The 18,575-nt window shown below is 49.7% G+C and overlaps 1 protein-coding gene across 2 annotated transcripts; it reads right to left on the bottom strand.

Annotated features, from left to right (window-relative positions):
• Positions 1–1,942: 1,942 nt before the first annotated feature.
• On the bottom strand, positions 1,943–16,872 carry LOC114607368 (HIG1 domain family member 1A, mitochondrial-like). Of its 2 annotated transcripts, none has more exons than XM_028750505.2 (4): positions 16,764–16,872; positions 9,532–9,639; positions 7,055–7,189; positions 1,943–3,297 (listed from the first exon to the last, which is right to left on the bottom strand). In XM_028750505.2, exons 2-4 carry the CDS (start codon positions 9,632–9,634, stop codon positions 3,248–3,250), a joined length of 288 nt encoding a protein of 95 aa, XP_028606338.1. In that variant the 5' UTR covers positions 9,635–9,639; positions 16,764–16,872; the 3' UTR covers positions 1,943–3,247. The 2 variants fall into 2 exon arrangements, with proteins under 2 accessions (XP_028606338.1, XP_028606339.1); XM_028750506.2 differs by having other exon boundaries at positions 16,722–16,839.
• Between the last annotated feature and the right edge of the window lie 1,703 nt (positions 16,873–18,575).

Below are 18,575 nucleotides of genomic sequence, written 5' to 3'. Positions count from 1 at the left end.
ATCTGAGGGCAGTTCACAGCACAAAATCAAGAAGTACATAATAAAAACATTAACAAAAAAATAACCCCCTTTATTTTAGAACTTGAGTGGGGATTTGAACCCTAGTCTCCTGGGTCCTACTTGCAAGCATTCCTGACTACATCATCAGTCTCTTGCAACATAAGGGCTGAGTCTCTACCCATTCTCTCTATGTTATGCAAAATTAAATAAATTTATTTCATGTTTCCTCTTACTTGCCTTTTCTCCAAACTAATAAGTCCCAAAGCAAGATTTCTTTCCAGGGGGTTTGCTCAGCTCCCTTGATTATTTTGGTGGCTCTTTTCTTAACTTTCACTGACACAGCAACATCTGTTTTGAGGTGATAAAACCAGCTAATAGTGATAACAGAGGTTGTTGTTTTCCCCCACAGTCAGTGGTGTAGAAATTATATGAAATAAAAATAAGTATTTGCAAACAGCTTCAGCCGTAGTACTTCAATTAATCCCACATTTTCATGCATACATACATTTGTATACTGCCTTTCCACAGCTGGAGCCGTGCTCAAGGCAGCTTACGAGAGGGAGAAAACCTAACCACAACATAACAAAAGTAGTTATAAACAGGGAATAAAATACTGTATTGAAACACAACCAACTTGCCTAGTCTACCTCACAAGGTTGTCGTTGTTAGAATTCCTGCTCCATGATTGCAGTCGTGGGGTTGTTGTCTTTCACATGACGGTATGTGTTTTGACTCCACAGAGTGGGATGTGACGGAGACAGGATTTTGTGTTACTGTTTCCGTGAAGTGGGACTGTTGTCCTTAGTTTTTTCTTTGCTGTTTGATGCTAGAGAGGGAGCCATGTTGCAGTGCTCCGTGTGTCGCTGTGATGTTCGGGCTGAAGAAAGCTTATGAAGTTCCTGATTGACCAGTAGGTAACACGCCAGTCGGGCATGTGTCTCTGCCAGGGTCCTACTCGAGTGTAGGCTGAACTCCTGACAGTGACATGTTACGGAACCCATCACGGGGCACCCACAGCGTGGGGCCAAGTCGGCCTCCCTCCCTGTCGGGCTCCTTGGAGGAAAAGGTGGGATGGAATAACAATAGAAAATTTGTCCTATCGGTTCTCCCCAGATCTAGCATCTATAGCCCTAAACATGACGGTTTGACAGGGACTTGCTTGCCCCACTTGTGGGGTGATTGAGACAAACCCTTGATCCCTTCATGTAAGCAAAGTTCCAAACATTTGGGGGACGTTAATCTGCCTTTTTCAGTATGTGCTTTACAATTAATACTAATACCAATCAACCTTAGTTAATCTATGCCAGGGGTCTGCAACCCGCGGCTCCGGAGCTGCATGTGGCTCTTTTACACCTTTGCCGCGGCTCCGGGGCGGATACTAGCGAGGGGAGGAGGCGCATTGTGCGCCCCGACACTCTCCACTGTGGCGGGCGCTGTACTGGCTGTGTTGTCGCATGGGGGTGGTGCGTGCCTTAGTCACGCACCGTTCCGACGTCACCTTCCCGCCTGCTGTCAGATTGCGGCTCCGGAGATATATTTGTTTTAAATGTCGCAATGGTTTTGCGGCTCCCAGTTTTTTTTTCTTCGGAAACAGGTCCAAGTGGCTCTTTTTGTCTTAAAGGTTGCAGACCACTGATCTATGCCAACACCAACTACGGGAAATGCATTTCTCATGGAAAACTCAAGGCTGAGGTTTTGTGTCATTGTTTTGTTGCTGTCTGGCTCAGGAATCCTTGATGCGCATGTTTTAATAAAGTAAACAGACCCCCTGCTTTATCAAAACCTACCCTCCTGTTCTAGCTACAGAGTTCGATGCCCCTCATGCATTCCATAACTCTGGGCCCCCACAGATCTGCCTATTTTCTTTTCTACTTCCGCTCACAAGGGCAGGCAAGTATGCCGCAGAACAACACAAAAGACAAAATAACGGACTACACAGATGTGGTTTGTGGGAGAGTACAATTGTTCTCATGTACATATATTTAATAAAACCAGAGCCACTGAATTAGATTTACACTGCATTATTTAACATCACTCAGAACATGATGATATAATCAAGGAATGCAGGCAGCCTGGCAGAAATTTTATAGACCTGAAATTCCATTTCAGCCACAGCTGTTAAGTCCCATTAATTAGTTGTGAGCAACAGGATGACGAGAGTGCTTAGTGAATTTTGGGGGGGATATAATCACCATCACCTGGCCGCTAACAAATACATTTTTTTTTTAAAAAACAACTTATTGAAGGGCAAGCAATCTCCCCAACGTCATGCTGAACCACTGAGGGAGCCAGTTCAAGGTTCTGAGTATTCTTGGCGTCGTCTCCTCCTGCAGCTTTGAGCTGGCGAGGAAGACAGGGGGCTGGCTTCAACATTGAGGTTTGGGGTGATGCGACAATCAAGACCTCACCTGCTCAGGGGGAGGATCAGCTGGTGGCAACAACATCATTTTGGCTAGCTACTGGGGGCGGGCACAACCAAATGCCCAGGAGATCTTGTTTCACTACCAAGGTCTCAGCATTCCATGTTTTCCATCAAATGTTGAGAACCATGGTCTGTTTTTGATTTGGCCCCGTAATTTCACTACAAGGGTTTTCTATATTGGGCCCCCACCCTGTGCAAACAAGCCTCTTTAAAATATATGCAATACAAAGTGTGCAATTATTATTATTATTTTAAAAATAATTCAAGAAACTGCAATGCCCTCCGGTGAAAATAAGTGAATTTTTGAATTTAATATTGTGCAATAAATAAAAGATAGCAAATAATTTAATCTATGGTAAGAGTCGCTTGTCCACAACATTTGTTCCAAGGGAGTTTAAAGAATTCAGTGAGAGAGAGTTAGATTTTGTGTTCTGCTAAACCCTGTACACCTCTACCAACATTGTCTCGCTTGATTATTTCGCAAAGTAAAGGAACAGCTTCTGAAGAGGCAATTCTGGACCTCTAAGCCACAGAGTGCCTAAGTGCCAGGGATGCATAGCAAAAAAGGGGTTGGGTGCTATTTTTTTTTAAAAAGTATCAGCTGATGGTGTCACTCAAGCCAGAGAGAAGAACAGGTTTGAAGTCACTGACAACTTAATGTAGAGCAACACTGGCAGCGTAGAGGTTAACACCGTGCGTGACGTGGACAGAGTTACAGAGCCGCTCCCTTGTGCTTGTTATCACTGCAGAGCCATTTCCATGTGAGGTCTATCGCTAGAGAGTACATAAGAACACCAGCACACACAGGTTTCAACTGATGGCTTCCTAGGGCTTGGGCTTGGCCCAGTATTCTTTATACATGGAATAAAGGACACCTGGAAGAAGAAAAGAAAAAGAGGGTTAAGAGTTCATAGAATCATAGAGTTCGAAGGGAGCCTGATGCAGGAATCTCAGCTGAAGCAGCCATGGCAGATGGCCACCCAACCTCTACTTAAAAACCTCCAAGGAAGGAGAGTTCACAATCTCCAGAGGGAGACCGTTCCAGTGTCAACCAGCTGTTACTGTCAGAAAGTTTTTCCTGAGATCTCCTTTTTTGTAACTTGAAGCCTTCGGTTTGAGTCCTACCTTCCAGAGCAGGAGAAAACAAGCTCAAAGCTATCTTTCTTTTGCTGGAAATCCTTTTTTCTTTCTTTTTGTCTTTTGGAATATTTTATTAGTTGAATATAAGAACAACATATAATCAAATAGGTAAAGGGACCCCTGACCATTAGGTCCAGTCGTGACCGACTCTGGGGTTGCAGCGCTCATCTCGCTTTATTGGCCGAGGGAGCTGGCGTACAACTTCCGGGTCATGTGGCCAGCATGACTAAGCCGCTTCTGGCGAACCAGAGCAGCGCACGGAAATGCTGTTTACCTTCCTGCCGGAGCGGTACCTATTTATCTACTTGCACTCTGATGTGCTTTTGAACTGCTAGGTTGGCAGGAGCAGGGAACGAGCAACGGGAGCTCACCCTGTCGCGGGGATTCAAACCGCCGACCTTCTGATCAGCAAGTCCTAGGCTCTGTGGTTTAACCCACAGCGCCACCCGCGTCCCATATAATCAAATACAAGCAATCAAATACAGTTTTCCCCTAACCCCACCCCCAAACAGCCCAAACTATGTCCAGGTAATTACATTAGTAATACAGTGGTACCCCGCAAGACGAACGCCTCGCAAGATGGAAAACCCGCTAGACGAAAGGGTTTTCCGTTTTGGAGGCGCTTCGCAAAACGAATTTCCCTATGGGCTTGCTTCGCAAGACGAAAGCCCATAGGGAAATCTCCGGGACAGCGGGGAAGCGCAGCGCGTCTTCCCCACTGTCCTCGGACCTCCTCCCGCCGCCCGGCATCGGAACGAAGCCTCCCGCCGGAACGCCTCCTCCCGCCGCCCGGCATCGGAACGAAGCCCCGATGCCGGGCGGCGGGGCGGGAACGCCTCCTCCCGCCGCCCGGCATCGGAACGAAGCCCCGATGCCGGGCGGCGGGGCGGGAACGCCTCCTCCCGCCGCCCGGCATCGGAACGAAGCTCCGATGCCGGGCGGCGGGGCGGGGACACCTTCTCCCGCCGCCCGGCTTCGGATGGCTTTCCTGAAGACTTGGGGTGGGAGGAGGGTTTTCCTTCCCACCGCCAACATTCAGAATGCTGTTCTGAATGTTGGCGGTGGGGAGGAAAAACCCTCCTCCCACGCAAGCCCCGGGAACAGAGGGAAAGCGCTGCGCGCCTTCCCCTCTGTTCCCGTACCTGTCCTGAAGGCTTGCGGTGGGGAGAAAAGCCCTTCTCCGCACCGCCAGCCTGGCAAGCGGTTTCCCTAGGAACACATTAATTGATTTTCAATGCATTCCTATGGGAAACCGTGCTTCGCAAGACGAAAAACTCGCAAGAAGAAAAAACTTGCGGAACGAATTAATTTCGTCTTGCGAGGCACCACTGTATAGTCAAATAAAAAATTATTTATACAGTTGCTGGTTTAAAAAAATAGTATTCCACATGCTCCCATGTGCCTTAGGTGGTTTAAATGCATGTTCTTTCTTTAATGCATATGTAATAAAGGAGGACCACGTTATGTAAAAGTTATGTAGTTTCTCACGTTGTTTTCTTTCGCGTACCCCTTCTGTTAACTTTTCCATCAAAATAAATTCCCAGACATGAGTATACCAAACTTCATATAGGTTCACGTTTAATGTCCTCCAGTGTCTAGCAGCAGCAAGACGTGCTGCAGTTATAAGATGCACAATTAAGTCTTGTATCTCAAGATTTTGTGCTTCATCTACAAATATAGAAAGCAATGCTATTTTGGGATCTAAATTAATCGACTGAGATGCAGTTTGTTCCATTTCCTGAAATATTTTTAACCAGAGGTTTTTAATCAATGGGCGGCAGCTCCATCCTTGTTAGAGGACCTATCCCAAACATGAGAAGAGTGCTGGATCAGGCCAATGGCCAATCTAGTCCAGCATACTCCTCTCACAGCGTCCCAGCAGATGTCTGTGGGAAATCTGCAAGTAGGAGTCAAGCCCAAGAGCCCTCTCTCCTCCTATGGTTTTCAGAAACTGAAGCCAAGCAGCCTTCAATAGTCCTCTTCTCCACAAAACAGTGGACCTCACAACCTAGAAGGCCTATGCCGCCCTACCAAGGAAGTCAGATTTAACATAGTGTGTTCCGTTACATGTTCTTACTATGTGAGACCGACATCTTCTTGTAGAGTAAATCAACAGGGTGTGTGTCAAGGTATCTGCCAGGGATCAGTTTAGCTGTTTCTTGTTTAAGCACCTCATCTATTCTATCTCTGCAACCTTCTTTGAAGTGAAGGACGTGAGGCAGGAATTGGTAATGCAGGTGAGCTGTGCACAGACAAGCTGCCAGCTAGTTCTGCCAAGGCTCGTTTTTTTAGCACAATATGCAAAACGAGTCAGATACATTTTGGACTGTGCCCTTTACATCTTCCAATGGTGGTACAAAGTTATTTTGGCACCTGTTTCCACCGCATCATTTTCCCCTTGAACAATGTATGACGGAGACAAAGGTCAAAGACAGACCACAGAGAAAGCCAAAGGTCAGATAGAGGGCATGATGTTCAGACAGCTGTGGCTTGTCTGCGGGTAAAAGTGTGCTCCACACCCGGCGGTCATTCCTTCACTTCTATCTATCAAGACATACAGTGGTACCACTGGATGCAAACGGGATCCGTTCCGGAGCCCCGTTCGCATCCTGAGCAGAACGCAACCTGCGTCTGTGCATGTGCGGGTCGCGATTCGCCACTTCTGTGCATGATGTCATTTTGAGCGGCTGCGCATGCATGAGCGGTGAAACCCGGAAGTACAGTGGTGCCTCGCAAGATGAAATTAATCTGTTCCGCGAGTCTCTTCATCTTGCGGTTTTTTCGTCTTGCGAAGCACGGCTATTAGCGGCTTTTAACGGCTATTAACGGCTTAGCGGCTTTAAGAAAAAGGAAACAAACTCGCAAGAACTCGCAAGACGTTTCGTCTTGCGAAGCAAGCCCATAGGGAAATTAGTCTTGCGGAACGACTCAAAAAACGGAAAACCCTTTCGTCTAGCGAGTTTTTCGTCTTGCGAGGCATTCGTCTTGCGGGGCACCACTGCAACGTGCTCCATTATTTCCGGGTTGCCGCGGAGCGCAACCCGAAAGCGCTCAACCTGAAGCACATTCAACCCGAGGTATGACTGTACATAGACTCTGCCTAACTATGCAATCAAGGGGGATGTTTGTCGTGCTGGCCAATGGAGGCAGAGTTAAGATTTAGGAACTGAAGGATTCTTAGATTCTTCAGAGCCCTCCATCATGCCCATGAAAAACACCTGCCCAGGCTGCCTACAAAGCAGTAAGATCCACTTCCATACTAGGAGGGAGAGGAACTCACGGAAGCACATATATCGTGATCAGTGATCCGCCACCTGATTATCAGGGCTCTTGTGGCTTCCTTTAGGAACACAGAAAACAGAGTGCCCAAGCCAGGACCGGCCCAAATCAAGACACCCTCTTCTCAGGTACCCTGGCAAACTGAAAGGTTTGCAGGGAAAGACTTGCTGCGTACCTGAACAAGACACAAGACTTTCTGGTTTTGGTACGTACCGCAGGTCATGGCCCCCACAACGAAGCCCTGTGCTGCTACACGCATATGAATCAGATGAACGGACATTTTGGTGTCCCCTCTGTGCTTCAGCTTGTACAGCCCATAGGCCACAACGGCTGCAAAACCTGAAATGCCTAGAGAAAAAGGGAAGGAAGAGTCAGAAATGCCTTATAAATTCTGTATCTCTTGTATGCCAGTGCGGCCAGCCACTGCAACACCCTCAACCGAACTCCTGATTAAAGTGGCTGGGGGTGACGACAACTAGTAGTGCTTGGGATCCCAAAAGCTGCTCAGGTTCATGGAAGATGTCTGCACTGAACATCTCTTTCCCCCACTCCTCCATACAGTGTCACAAAATGCTTTCGAAATGCCTTTCAGTTGCAAAAGCAGCTTATCATGTGTAGTGGTTTGGAGTTACTCGTGCGTAAGCCGACCCCGTTTGGGTGCTTGGTTGCCTGGTTAAACCCTCCGGACTGCACAGCCCATCTCCGCTTGACTGCCTCAGTCACTGGCAGAATCTGTCTGTGGGCGTTTCTTAAACCTCTGCCAGCATAAAAGCTGTTTGACACCTAATCGTCTCCGCCTCTCATTGCGCAGGAGTCTCCTGCGCAGGGTGGGCATGGGTAGTGGAGTGCCTGGGCTCTCTTCACTGACTTCCAGGGAAGAATCCCGGAGCCCTTCCACCTCCTCTTTCCCTTGCTCTCCTGGACTCTTGGTGTCACGCGTATTTCCTTCCCCTTCCACCAAGCTGAGTCTCCCCCTTGTGCTAGGACCTTCACCTGCAGAATCTGAGGCCCTCTCCTTCTCCCGTGTCTCTGATGTCAGTTCCCTGACATCATGCATGTAGCACAAGGCGTGCGGAGCCTCGGGGCCACAGGCCAATCTTGGCTCATTAGGCCATTTCCCCAAAGTATCTTTATCACATTGCCCACTATATACAGAGGTGATTTTTAAATTCCTTGCTTGTCCAGGAAAGGTGTCTCTCCCCGGTGGAGAGGGTTCTCTGGCTGATCAGTGACGCTAATGCTCCAGTGACACTTACAATGTGGCCGACTTTGTGCTGGTGGCAAGAAAGATCAGGAAGAAGAACCTGGACAAAATTGCAGGAGGCTGCAAGGGAGATTCAGAGGTCTAAATGGGAAAATATTGTATGCCGTGTGGAGTCCCAATCTATGGGTGCACCTGCATTTTATGATTTTCATGGTTCAGGCAGTGGCTGTTTTTTATATACAGTTATATAGTTATATAGATACTTCTCTGATAGGGTTTTTATGGTTTTCCCATGGTCTTTGGCTAGTACAATAAAGCTTATTTACTGACCCAAAGCATGGCAACCCCACATTTGATGTCCCATGTGACTCCCCCTTCCTGGAACAAGCAGGCTTCACATTAGGTGTGGGGCAAGAACTGACATGCCTTTAAAGGAATGATCAGGAGCTTACAGTGAGCTCTCGATTGTTCCTTGGCTAGACCAAGAGGCACATGGGAGCATAAAACTGTTGTTAAAATGGAGGGTGTGTGTTTATTTTAGGAGCCATTTCAACTGATACCACTTCCTCCTACCATAGAGAAACCTGTTTCTGGAGCTTTAAAAGCAGGGTGGCACACTTTGCAAAAGGGCTTTCAAATTTGTCCCACCAGGGGTGGGGAGATACGGATCTGGTCCACCAATCAGAAAATGTTAAAGGGTCCCCCACAAGGATGCAACACCAAGGTCTGCCATCTGAAAAAAATCAAGTCTAAAGCCCATCCCACTCTACTCTACCGCTGACGGAATTAGATGGTTCTTTGGATTTTGGCCAAAGTTTAAGGACACCAGTGAAACTTGACTCATTAGAGACTACCGTAACTACTTCCACGAACAGTGTGCCTTGATATTAAGCAGGATATAAGAGTCAGATCTGGCCTGAAAAGACTTTACCAATGCTCCATAATCAGTTAGGCTGTGTATCTACAGCAGTGACCACAGGAGGGATAATGACTTGGAGGAGAGCTGTGGTGCATCTGCAGCAGAAAAACCATCCATCTTCCCCAGCTGCAGCAAAACACGTCTCTCCCATATCAGTCCCTACAGCCACAGCAGGCACTGTGACTCTCCAACGGTTTGACTTCACCTCCGAAGGCACACTCTTCTACTGGCTCCTGAGACAGACGGATGCCAGCCATTTCTAGGTGCAGTGCCAGTCCCCAATTTTTAAGGCATCGAGGACCAGGGTGGGGTGGGCTTGTACCAAAGCCATTTGAAAATCAAGAAAAGGGCCGATTTAAAACAAGTGACTCACTGACAATTGTACAAATCCTACCACTAAGTCATGTTAAATTTTCAGCTATATGAGAGAGTTATATACATCAGTATGCACCGACTTTTTGCCCTATAGACATTTAGGACTGTACCTCCTATATTCCCAAGCAAAACACTAAGAGGGCAATTGTGTACCTCAAAAAGAGGGTAATTGCAAGTGTCAGAGGGACTTACCAATTGGGACAAATGGAGACTCCCGGGATTTTCTTATTAGTTTTGAGGTTTGGCTGTCGTCTGTTTCATAGGTAGGGAGTGGACTTTCTGAACTGGATGCCATGATAACTTCAAGGAGAGAAGTGAACACACATTTAAAAACAACAACTGATTCATGCCCTAACTCAAAGTCCAGATTTTTCCTTTAACAGGATATTGACTTTTGAATTTGCCATAATAAATTACATATAAACACGTAACACTGTCGTTCAAATATCAGATATACAGTCAAACCTCAGCTCCAAAATGCCTCCGTTTTGGCTCCCAAACGCCAGAAACCCAGAAGTAAGTGTTCCGGTTTTCGAATGTCTTTTGGAAGCCGAACATCCGAAGCTACCGCAACCAATCAGAAGCCGCGCCTCGGTTGTCGAACATTTCAGAAGCCGAATGGGCTTCCGGAACGGATTACATCTGGCAACCGAGGTTTGACTGTATGCAAGAATAGAAATATTTTATTTACTTTATTATTTAACAACGTGTCCAGCTTGATAGTAAAAAAACAACAACCCTCAAGTGGTTTACAAGAGGATGAAAACAATATTATTATTTTATAAAGACAACAATTCAAAACATTTTTAAAACAGTAGAATCGGCCAGAAGCAAAAAAACACTCATCAGTATTCTACAAAATTGGCTAAGTTTGTCCAAACAAAAATGGTATATAGATAATATACACCATATAATTGGTGTATAGATAATATACACCAATAATACAGTAAAGGCACCTGGCCAACAGGCAAGGAATTTCAAAGCATGGCTGCTGCCATACTAAATGATCCCTTTCTCACGAATTAAACAAGGATTATGTGACACCTATTAACAGTGCCAATCTCGCAGATCGAAGCAGTCACGGCAGCACATATGTATGCGGTAAGGTGATCTCACAGGTTAAGTTATCAATACTAACCATCCAACAAAGGTTATAGTTTAAAGACAAGGCAAAAGCACTGAAGTTGGCCACAGAATCGTAGACTTGGAAGGAACCACGAGGGTCATCTAGTCCAGCCGCCTGCAAGACTCTCTTGCCCGACATGGGTTCAAACCTATGATCCTAAGCTTAATAGTCTTATGCCCTACCAACTAAGCTACACACTATGGCACCAGGAGATCTGAGGGCCGGATGGGAGGTGCCTGGAGGGCCTCATCCAGATATTCAGTTCCCCAGACCCATTGGCCTTTAATTTGAATTCAGCCTGATCTTTTATTTCCCTTCTCTTCCCTCCCCCTCCCCTTTTATGAAGATCACCCACTCTGAGACCCCACAGCTAATTCTCCCCTGTGCTCCTCACTGGCCCACGTAGGACTAATTCAGCCAGCTAGCCCTGGTGATTATCTAATGCTTATTTCCCCAAAATTGGTTTTTGAATTTTATTGTTGTTCATGGCTTTATAGTGTGTTTTTATGCTGCTTCTACAATTGGGTGTTTTAAATTTGTTGTTAGCTGCCTAGGTTTTCTGAACCGGGAAGGGCGGGGTATAAATAAATAAAAACATTATTTATCATTATTTAAAGGGAAGATTAATTTAACCCAGGCATAGGCAAACTCGGCCTGCCAGCTGTTTTGGAACTACAGCTCCCATCATCCCTGACCACTGGTCCTGTTAGCTAGGGATGATGGGAGTTGTAGTCCTAAAACAGCTGGAGGGCTGAGTTTGCCTATGCCTGATTTAACCACTCCTCTCCCAATACACATGGGTGAGTTATATCCCTGGACTAGGGGGGAAAGTTTGGAAGGTAGGTACTTGCAGAGCCCATCCCCCTTCCGTATCCGGAGACACAACACTGGATCCATACTTCTAGCTGCCCGATTCTTCGAGACCCTTCCCTGTTATCATGCAAGACCCAAATCTGTTACTGTTTTAAAGAAATGGCTACCGTATCGCATACCAGGCCCCCTTATCTCAGTCTGTCCTCTCATACCCGAGAAAGCTTGCATAGCTCCAGCTGCTTGCCCTTGAATATATTCAAAAGTATCTGCGTATATAGCTGCCTACTGTTTCTCTGCAGAACGTTCTGCTCTGAGCTTGACCCCCACAATCTGCAGGGATGCGGGGAGGGAAGCAAGAAATATCCGCTGCCTTTTTTGCCCCTGGAGCAATCCGTCACTCCCAACAGAGACAGCAGAATTATTTGACCTCCAAGGACTCGGTTCATTGATGCAGGAACACCAGAGTTACAAAGGCAGGTTAGAGATTCACTCCTTACGAGGGAGTCTGCCTTTGAGGGATATCAGTCAGTCACACCACCAGGTTTCATTCAGGGAAAAAGTCTCCCTTACCAGAAGTCTTACCCCAGGGGTTGGCAACCTAAAGCCCATGGGCCACAAGCAGCCCATGGGGGTCGTTTAACTGGCCCATAGACCCCTGCCGCCCGCTCGGTTGGCTCCCGTGTGCCGCACTAAACCGGCGTGGAGCAGAGCGGGGACCGCCTTCCGCGACACTGGCCAGCGTCCCATTGGCGGCAGGAAGCTCCTGCAGCCAATGGGAAGCTGCGGACGCCTCCTCCGCGAAGGAAACCTCGGTGTCTGCAAGACCGTGAACTGGCCCAAGCCACAAAAACTTTGCTGACCCCATCTTAGGGTAAAGGAGACCCCTGACCAATAGGTCCAGTCGTGACTGACTCTGGGGTTGGGGCGCTCATCTCACTTTATTGGCCGAGGGAGCCGGCGTACAGCTTCTGGGTCGTGTGGCCAGCATGACTAAGCCGCTTCTGGCGAACCAGAGCAGCGCACGGAAACGCCGTTTACCTTCCCGCCAGAGCGATACCTATTTATCTACCGTATTTTTCGCACTATAGGACGCACTTTTTCCCCTCCAAAAATGAAGGGGAAATGTGTGTGCGTCCTATGGTGCGAATGCAGGCTTTTTGCTGAAGCCTGGAGAGCGAGAGGGGTCCGTGCGCACCGACCCCTCTCGCTCTCCAGGCTTCAGGAAGCTATCCCAAGTCTTGCAAGCCCGGCGGGATGTCCCGCGGGCTCGCAAGGCTTGCGGGCAGCAGCCTGCACCCAAAAGCTGGGGACAGCGGGGAGGCGCAGAGCCGCCACCCCACTATTCCCCGACCTGATCTGGAGGCTGGCGGGGGGAGAAGCAAGCCTGCTTCTCCCCCCCCAGCCCCACAAGCTCGGGGGATAGGGGGATGGCGAAGCGCCGCCATCCCGCTATTCCCCGACCTGATCTGGAGGCTGGGGGTGGGAGGAGCAAGCCTGCTTCTCCCCCCCCCCCAGCCCCACAACCTCCAGATCAGGTCGGGAAATATTCCCCGACCTGATCTGGAGGCTGGGGGTGAGAGAAGCAAGCCTGCTTCTCCCCCCCACCATCCCCACAACCTCCAGATCAGGTCGGGGAATAGCGGGATGGCGGCGCTCCGCCATCCCGCTATTCCCCGACCTGATCTGGAGGCTGGGGGTGGGAGGAGCAAGCCTGCTTCTCCCCCCCCCCCGCCCCACAACCTCCAGATCAGGTCGGGAAATAGCGGGATGGCGGCGCTCCGCCATCCCGCTATTCCCCGACCTGATCTGGAGGCTGGGGGTGAGAGAAGCAAGCCTGCTTCTCCCCCCCACCATCCCCACAACCTCCAGATCAGGTCAGGAAATAGCGGGATGGCGGCGCTCCGCCATCCCGCTATTCCCCGACCTGATCTGGAGGCTGGGGGTGAGAGAAGCAAGCCTGCTTCTCCCCCCCACCATCCCCACAACCTCCAGATCAGGTCGGGGAATAGCGGGATGGTGGCGCTCCGCCATCCCGCTATTCCCCGACCTGATCTGGAGGCTGGGGGTGGGAGGAGCAAGCCTGCTTCTCCCCCCCCCCAGCCCCACAACCTCCAGATCAGGTCGGGGAATAGCGGGATGGCGGCGCTCCGCCATCCCGCTATTCCCCGACCTGATCTGGAGGCTGGGGGTGGGAGAAGCAAGCCTGCTTCTCCCCCCCCCAGCCCCACAACCTCCAGATCAGGTCGTGGAATAGCGGGATGGCGGCGCTCCGCCATCCCGCTATTCCCCGACCTGATCTGGAGGCTGGGGGTGGGAGAAGCAAGCCTGCTTCTCCCCCCCCCCCAGCCCCACAACCTCCAGATCAGGTCGTGGAATAGCGGGATGGCGGCGCTCCGCCATCCCGCTATTCCCCGACCTGATCTGGAGGCTGGGGGTGGGAGAAGCAAGCCTGCTTCTCCCCCCCACCAGCCCCACAACCTCCAGGCTTCAGGAGAGCCCCACCGCCAGCCCCACAAGCTCGGGGGACAGCGGGAGAGGCGCAGCGCGCCCTTCCCGCTGTCCCCCGACTTGGCTAGAAGGCTGGCGGGGGGAGAAGCCTGCTCCTCCCCGTTGCCAGCCCCGCAAACTCGGGGGACAGCGGGAGAGGCGCAGCGCGCCTTTCCCGCTGTCCCCCGACTTGTCTAGAAGGCTGGCGGGGGGAGAAGCCTGCTCCTCCCCGTCGCCAGCCCCGCAAACTCGGGAGACAGCGGCAGGGGCGCAGCGCGCCCTTCCCGCTGTCCCCCGACTTGGTTAGAAGGCTGGCCCAGCCCCGCAAACTCGGGGGACAGCGGGAGAGGCGCAGCGCGCCATCCCGCTGTCTCCCGACATGGTTTGGAGGCTGGCGGAAGGCTTCCTCCTCCCCCAGCCCCGCAAGCTCCCAGAGCGATGCCAGAGCTGCGCGCAGCTTCGGCATGGCTCTGGGTCCCGTTCTGGGGGAGGGGGAAGCTCGGGCTTCCCCGCCCCAGCCCCGCGCCTGGCGGGGGGGGGGGGATAAATTTTTTTGCCTTTATTTCCCCCCCCCCCAAATCTAGGTGCGTCCTATGGACCGGTGCGTCCAATAGTCCGAAAAATACGGTACTTGCACTTTGACGTGCTTTCGAACTGCTAGGTTGGCAGGAGCTGGGACTGAACAACGGGAGCTCACCCCGGGGATTCGAACCACCGACCTTCTGATTGGCAAGTCCTAGGCTCTGTGGTTTAACCCACAGCGCCACCCGCGTCCCGACTCCATCTTACACCAACTTTAAATAAGCTTTTGTTGCTACACACAGGGTTTCCCCCACTACTTCTTCTGAGGACACAAAGTTCCCATGGCCTTCAGTTGTTTTAGCAGTCCATCCTGTTTGCGTCACCTGCTCCCATAATCTTTGCTCCAGTTGCATCAGAACTTCACTGCATGCTCCCTTCCGGATGTGCGTGTCTCCAATTGCATCATCACAGAAATGCCGGCTTTCCTGGCTATACAAACTCCAAGTCTCCGCTCTGCAACTTGCCAGCTACTCCCAAAACCACGTGCCTAGGCTCATTTTACAGTAGCAGTGACCTTAGCAACTTCAGTCACTCCCATTTCCTCCTCCAGCACTTCACTTCACTCCTTTTCCCAATTCCTTCCTTTCTACTGCCCCTAATGAAGAGCTTGAGGGAATGAGAGTCATTTTAAAGGAGGAGTCCTTTATTTTTTTGAATGTGGTGTATATGTCTCAGACAAGATCCTTAAGAATCTACCCTTTAAAGTATCCCTCAATTGAGAATTTGTAGGTGGTTATGGCGGGGAGATTACTCCCTAAACTAGAATGTCTCAAGCAATTCTTCATTCAACCTCCTGTAAGAGGAAACAATGAGTGGTTTCGGAAATAAGATGCCAGAAAGAATTTCCAGACACCAAAGCTATTGCTTATTGAAGACTATAAAATTATTAGTATTAATTGAAAGCATTAGTCGCCCTTTTTGCCACAGCAACTCAAAGCAACTCACATTACAACATTCCACCCGCTCTAAAAGGACATGCGTTGTTAAAAGCAAAAGGCCTCGTTAAAATGGGATTTTTTTTTTGCCCGAATTATTTTGAAGTCACAATTGTATCCCTGGCTGTCTGGCATTTAGGAAGGGTCCAGAGGGGGGAAAGGATAAATGGGACTTTACAAAGTGCTGCTCCATGATGAGTGGCTATCGACTCCAGCCCCCCCAAAATCTACAATTTCAGAAACATTTCTGGGGCCTCCCGCCCACCCCACCCCTTTCTCGGCAGCGACTCCAGAACTCCAGCATGTGGTTGCAGTTAAAGGGCTGGCATTGGGGGGAGGCGCAGGGAACCACGGGTTTGACTCCTGACCTTGGCCTCTCTCTGAGCCTCCTGGCAGGGTCATTTTGCAGGAAGCTAAACCACCTGGACGGGACAGAAGGCAAGGCATGTATTTTAATGTTGTCTTTTAATCTCCACCCCCATCGTTCAGCCCGGACACTGAGGTCCAGCTCCGAGGGCCTTCTGGCGGTTCCCTCCCTGCGAGAAGCCAAGCTACAGGGAACCAGGCAGAGGGCCTTCTCGGTGGTGGCTCCCGCCCTGTGGAACGCCCTCCCACCAGATGTCAAAGAGCTAAACAACTACCTCACATTCAGAAGACATCTGAAGGCAGCCCTGTTCAGGGAAGCTTTTAATGTGTGACATCTTAGTGTATTTTTGGTCTTTGTGGAAGCCGCCCAGAGCGGCTGGGGAAACCCAGCCAGAGGGGCGGGGTACAAATAATAAATTATTATTATTATCTTGTTTTTAAGTTGTATTTCAATCAATTGTTTTTATACCTGGTGTTAGCCGCCCTGAGCCTGGTCTTGGCTGGGGAGAGAGGGGTATAAATAAAATTGTATTATTATTATTATAGAGGGGAGAGAGGAGTATAAATACAATTTTATTATTATTGAGGGGAGAGAGGAGTATAAATAAATCTTATTATTATTATTATTGAGGGGAGAGAGGGGTATAAATACAATTTTATTATTATTATTATTATTATTATTATTATTGAGGGGAGAGAGGAGTATAAATAAATCTTATTATTATTATTATTGAGGGGAGAGAGGAGTATAAATAAATCTTCTTATTATTATTATTGAGGGGAGAGAGGAGTATAAATACAATTTTATTATTATTATTATTGAGGGGAGAGAGGAGTATAAATAAATCTTATTATTATTATTATTGAGGGGAGAGAGGGGTATAAATACAATTTTATTATCATTATAGAACAGCCAAAGGAAACTTTGCAAAAATAAAGTTTCACCCAGTCAAGTCAGATTAAAACCTTTTTTTTATTATTAAAGCAGCCCCCCTTCCCCCACAATAGAGGCCTCCTTAAATAGGCCCCCCTCCCCGAAAATAAAACCGCCTGGTGAGGCCCCGACCCCCCACCTCAGCAGCCGCCCTGACCCCGAAGGAGACCCCGCAACTCACGCGCGTCACTGCCGCCTCCGAACCGGCTTTCTGGCGAGCTCGGCCGCTGCGCACGCGCCTGCCTCCCCCTTCGCCCCGCCCCTTCCGGCCCAGGCTCCGGGAAGACCGCAACTCCCAGAAAGCACCGCGCCGCCCCGAGTTCCCCATTGGTGCACGTGACCCGGATGTGCCTCCCGGCGTTCCAACTGGCCGCCTTTTTCCTCTCCCGCTGGTGTTTAAGTGTCAATCACCGTATCCGGCGGCCAATCAAGGGGAAGGAGGGCGGTTACGCAAGGCCGGCGCGGGTTTCTTAATGGAAGGGGAGTGAAGGGCAAAGGGAGGGGCTCCCTCTCCACTCCCCCCTCCCTCCCCTGAGAAGAGGGGGAGGGGGCAGTGCGGTGCAATGGTTAGAGTTAGCATGAAGCTCGCAGGGTGACCATTGGGCTGATTTCTCTTTCTCTCTCTGGCCTACCTTTGTTAATTTATTCATTAAAGGGAGGGGCTCCCTCTCCACTACCTCCCTTGAGAAGAGGAGGGGGGCAGTGCGGTGCAATGGTTAGCGCAGCTTACTAGGCCTGGGTAGCCAGGGTTCAAACCCAGCGTCAGCCATGAAGCCCCCAGGGTGATTTTGAGCTGGTTACATTCTCTCTCTCTCATTCTAATCTACCTCGCAGGGTTGTTGTTGTTCCTTTGTTTATCAAATTTCTTCTTGTTTTATTATGTATTTTGTCTTTTCGTTTTGTACAGTGGTACCTTGCCAACCATGGGACGTGGGTGGCGCTGTGGGTTAAACCACAGAGCCTAGGACTTGCTGATCAGAAGGTCAGGGGTTCAAATCCCCATGGCTGGGTGAGCTCCCATTGCTCGGTCCCTGCTCCTGCCAACGTAGCAGTTCGAAAGCACGTCAAAGTGCAAGTAGATAAATAGGTACCACTCTGGTGGGAAGGTAAACAGCGTTTCCGTGCGCTGCTCTGTTTCGCCAGAAGCGGCTTAGTCATGCTGTACGCCAGCTCCCTTGGCCAAGAAAACGAGATGAGCGCCACAACCCCAGAGTCGGTCACGACTGGGCCTAATGGTCAGGGGTACCTTTACCTTTACCTTGCCAACAAAGGTCCGTACAGTGGTACCTCGGTTAAGTGCTTAATTCGTTCCGGAGGTCCGTTCTTAACCTGAAACTGTTCTTAACCTGAAGCACCACTTTAGCTAATGGGGCCTCCCACTGCTGCCGCGCCACCGGAGCGCAATTTCTGTTCTCATCCTGAAGCAAAGTTCTTAACCTGAGGTACTATTTCTGAGTTAGCAGAGTCTGTAACCTGAAGCGTCTGTAACCCGAGGTACCACTGTATAGTTAAAGCTATGGTTTTCCCAGTAGTGATGTATGGAAGTGAGAGCTGGACCATAAAGAAGGCTGATCGCCGAAGAATGGATGCTTTTGAATTCTGGTGCTGGAGGAGACTCTTGAGAGTCCCATGGACGGCAAGAAGATCAAACACATCCATTCTGAAGGAAATCAGCCCTGAGTGCTCACTGGAAGGACAGATCGTGAAGCTGAGGTTCCAAGACTTTGGCCACCTCATGAGAAGAGAAGACTCCCTGGAGAAGACCCTGATGTTGGGAAAGATGGAGGGCGCAAGGAGAAGGGGACGACAGAGGACGAGATGCTGGGACAGTGTTCTCGAAGCTACCAGCATGAGTTTGACCAAACTGCGGGAGGCAGTGGAAGACAGGAGTGCATGGCATGCTCTGGTCCAGGGGGTCACGAAGAGTCGGACACGACTAAACGACTAAACAACAAACCTCGGGTTATGACAAGGGATGCGGGTGGCGCTGTGG

Source organism: Podarcis muralis, chromosome 12 (genome assembly GCF_964188315.1).
Source record: "Podarcis muralis chromosome 12, rPodMur119.hap1.1, whole genome shotgun sequence".
Taxonomy (NCBI): domain Eukaryota; kingdom Metazoa; phylum Chordata; class Lepidosauria; order Squamata; family Lacertidae; genus Podarcis; species Podarcis muralis.
The sequence above is the reverse complement of the archived record's forward strand: the minus strand, read 5'-3'. Positions and strand labels throughout refer to the sequence as shown.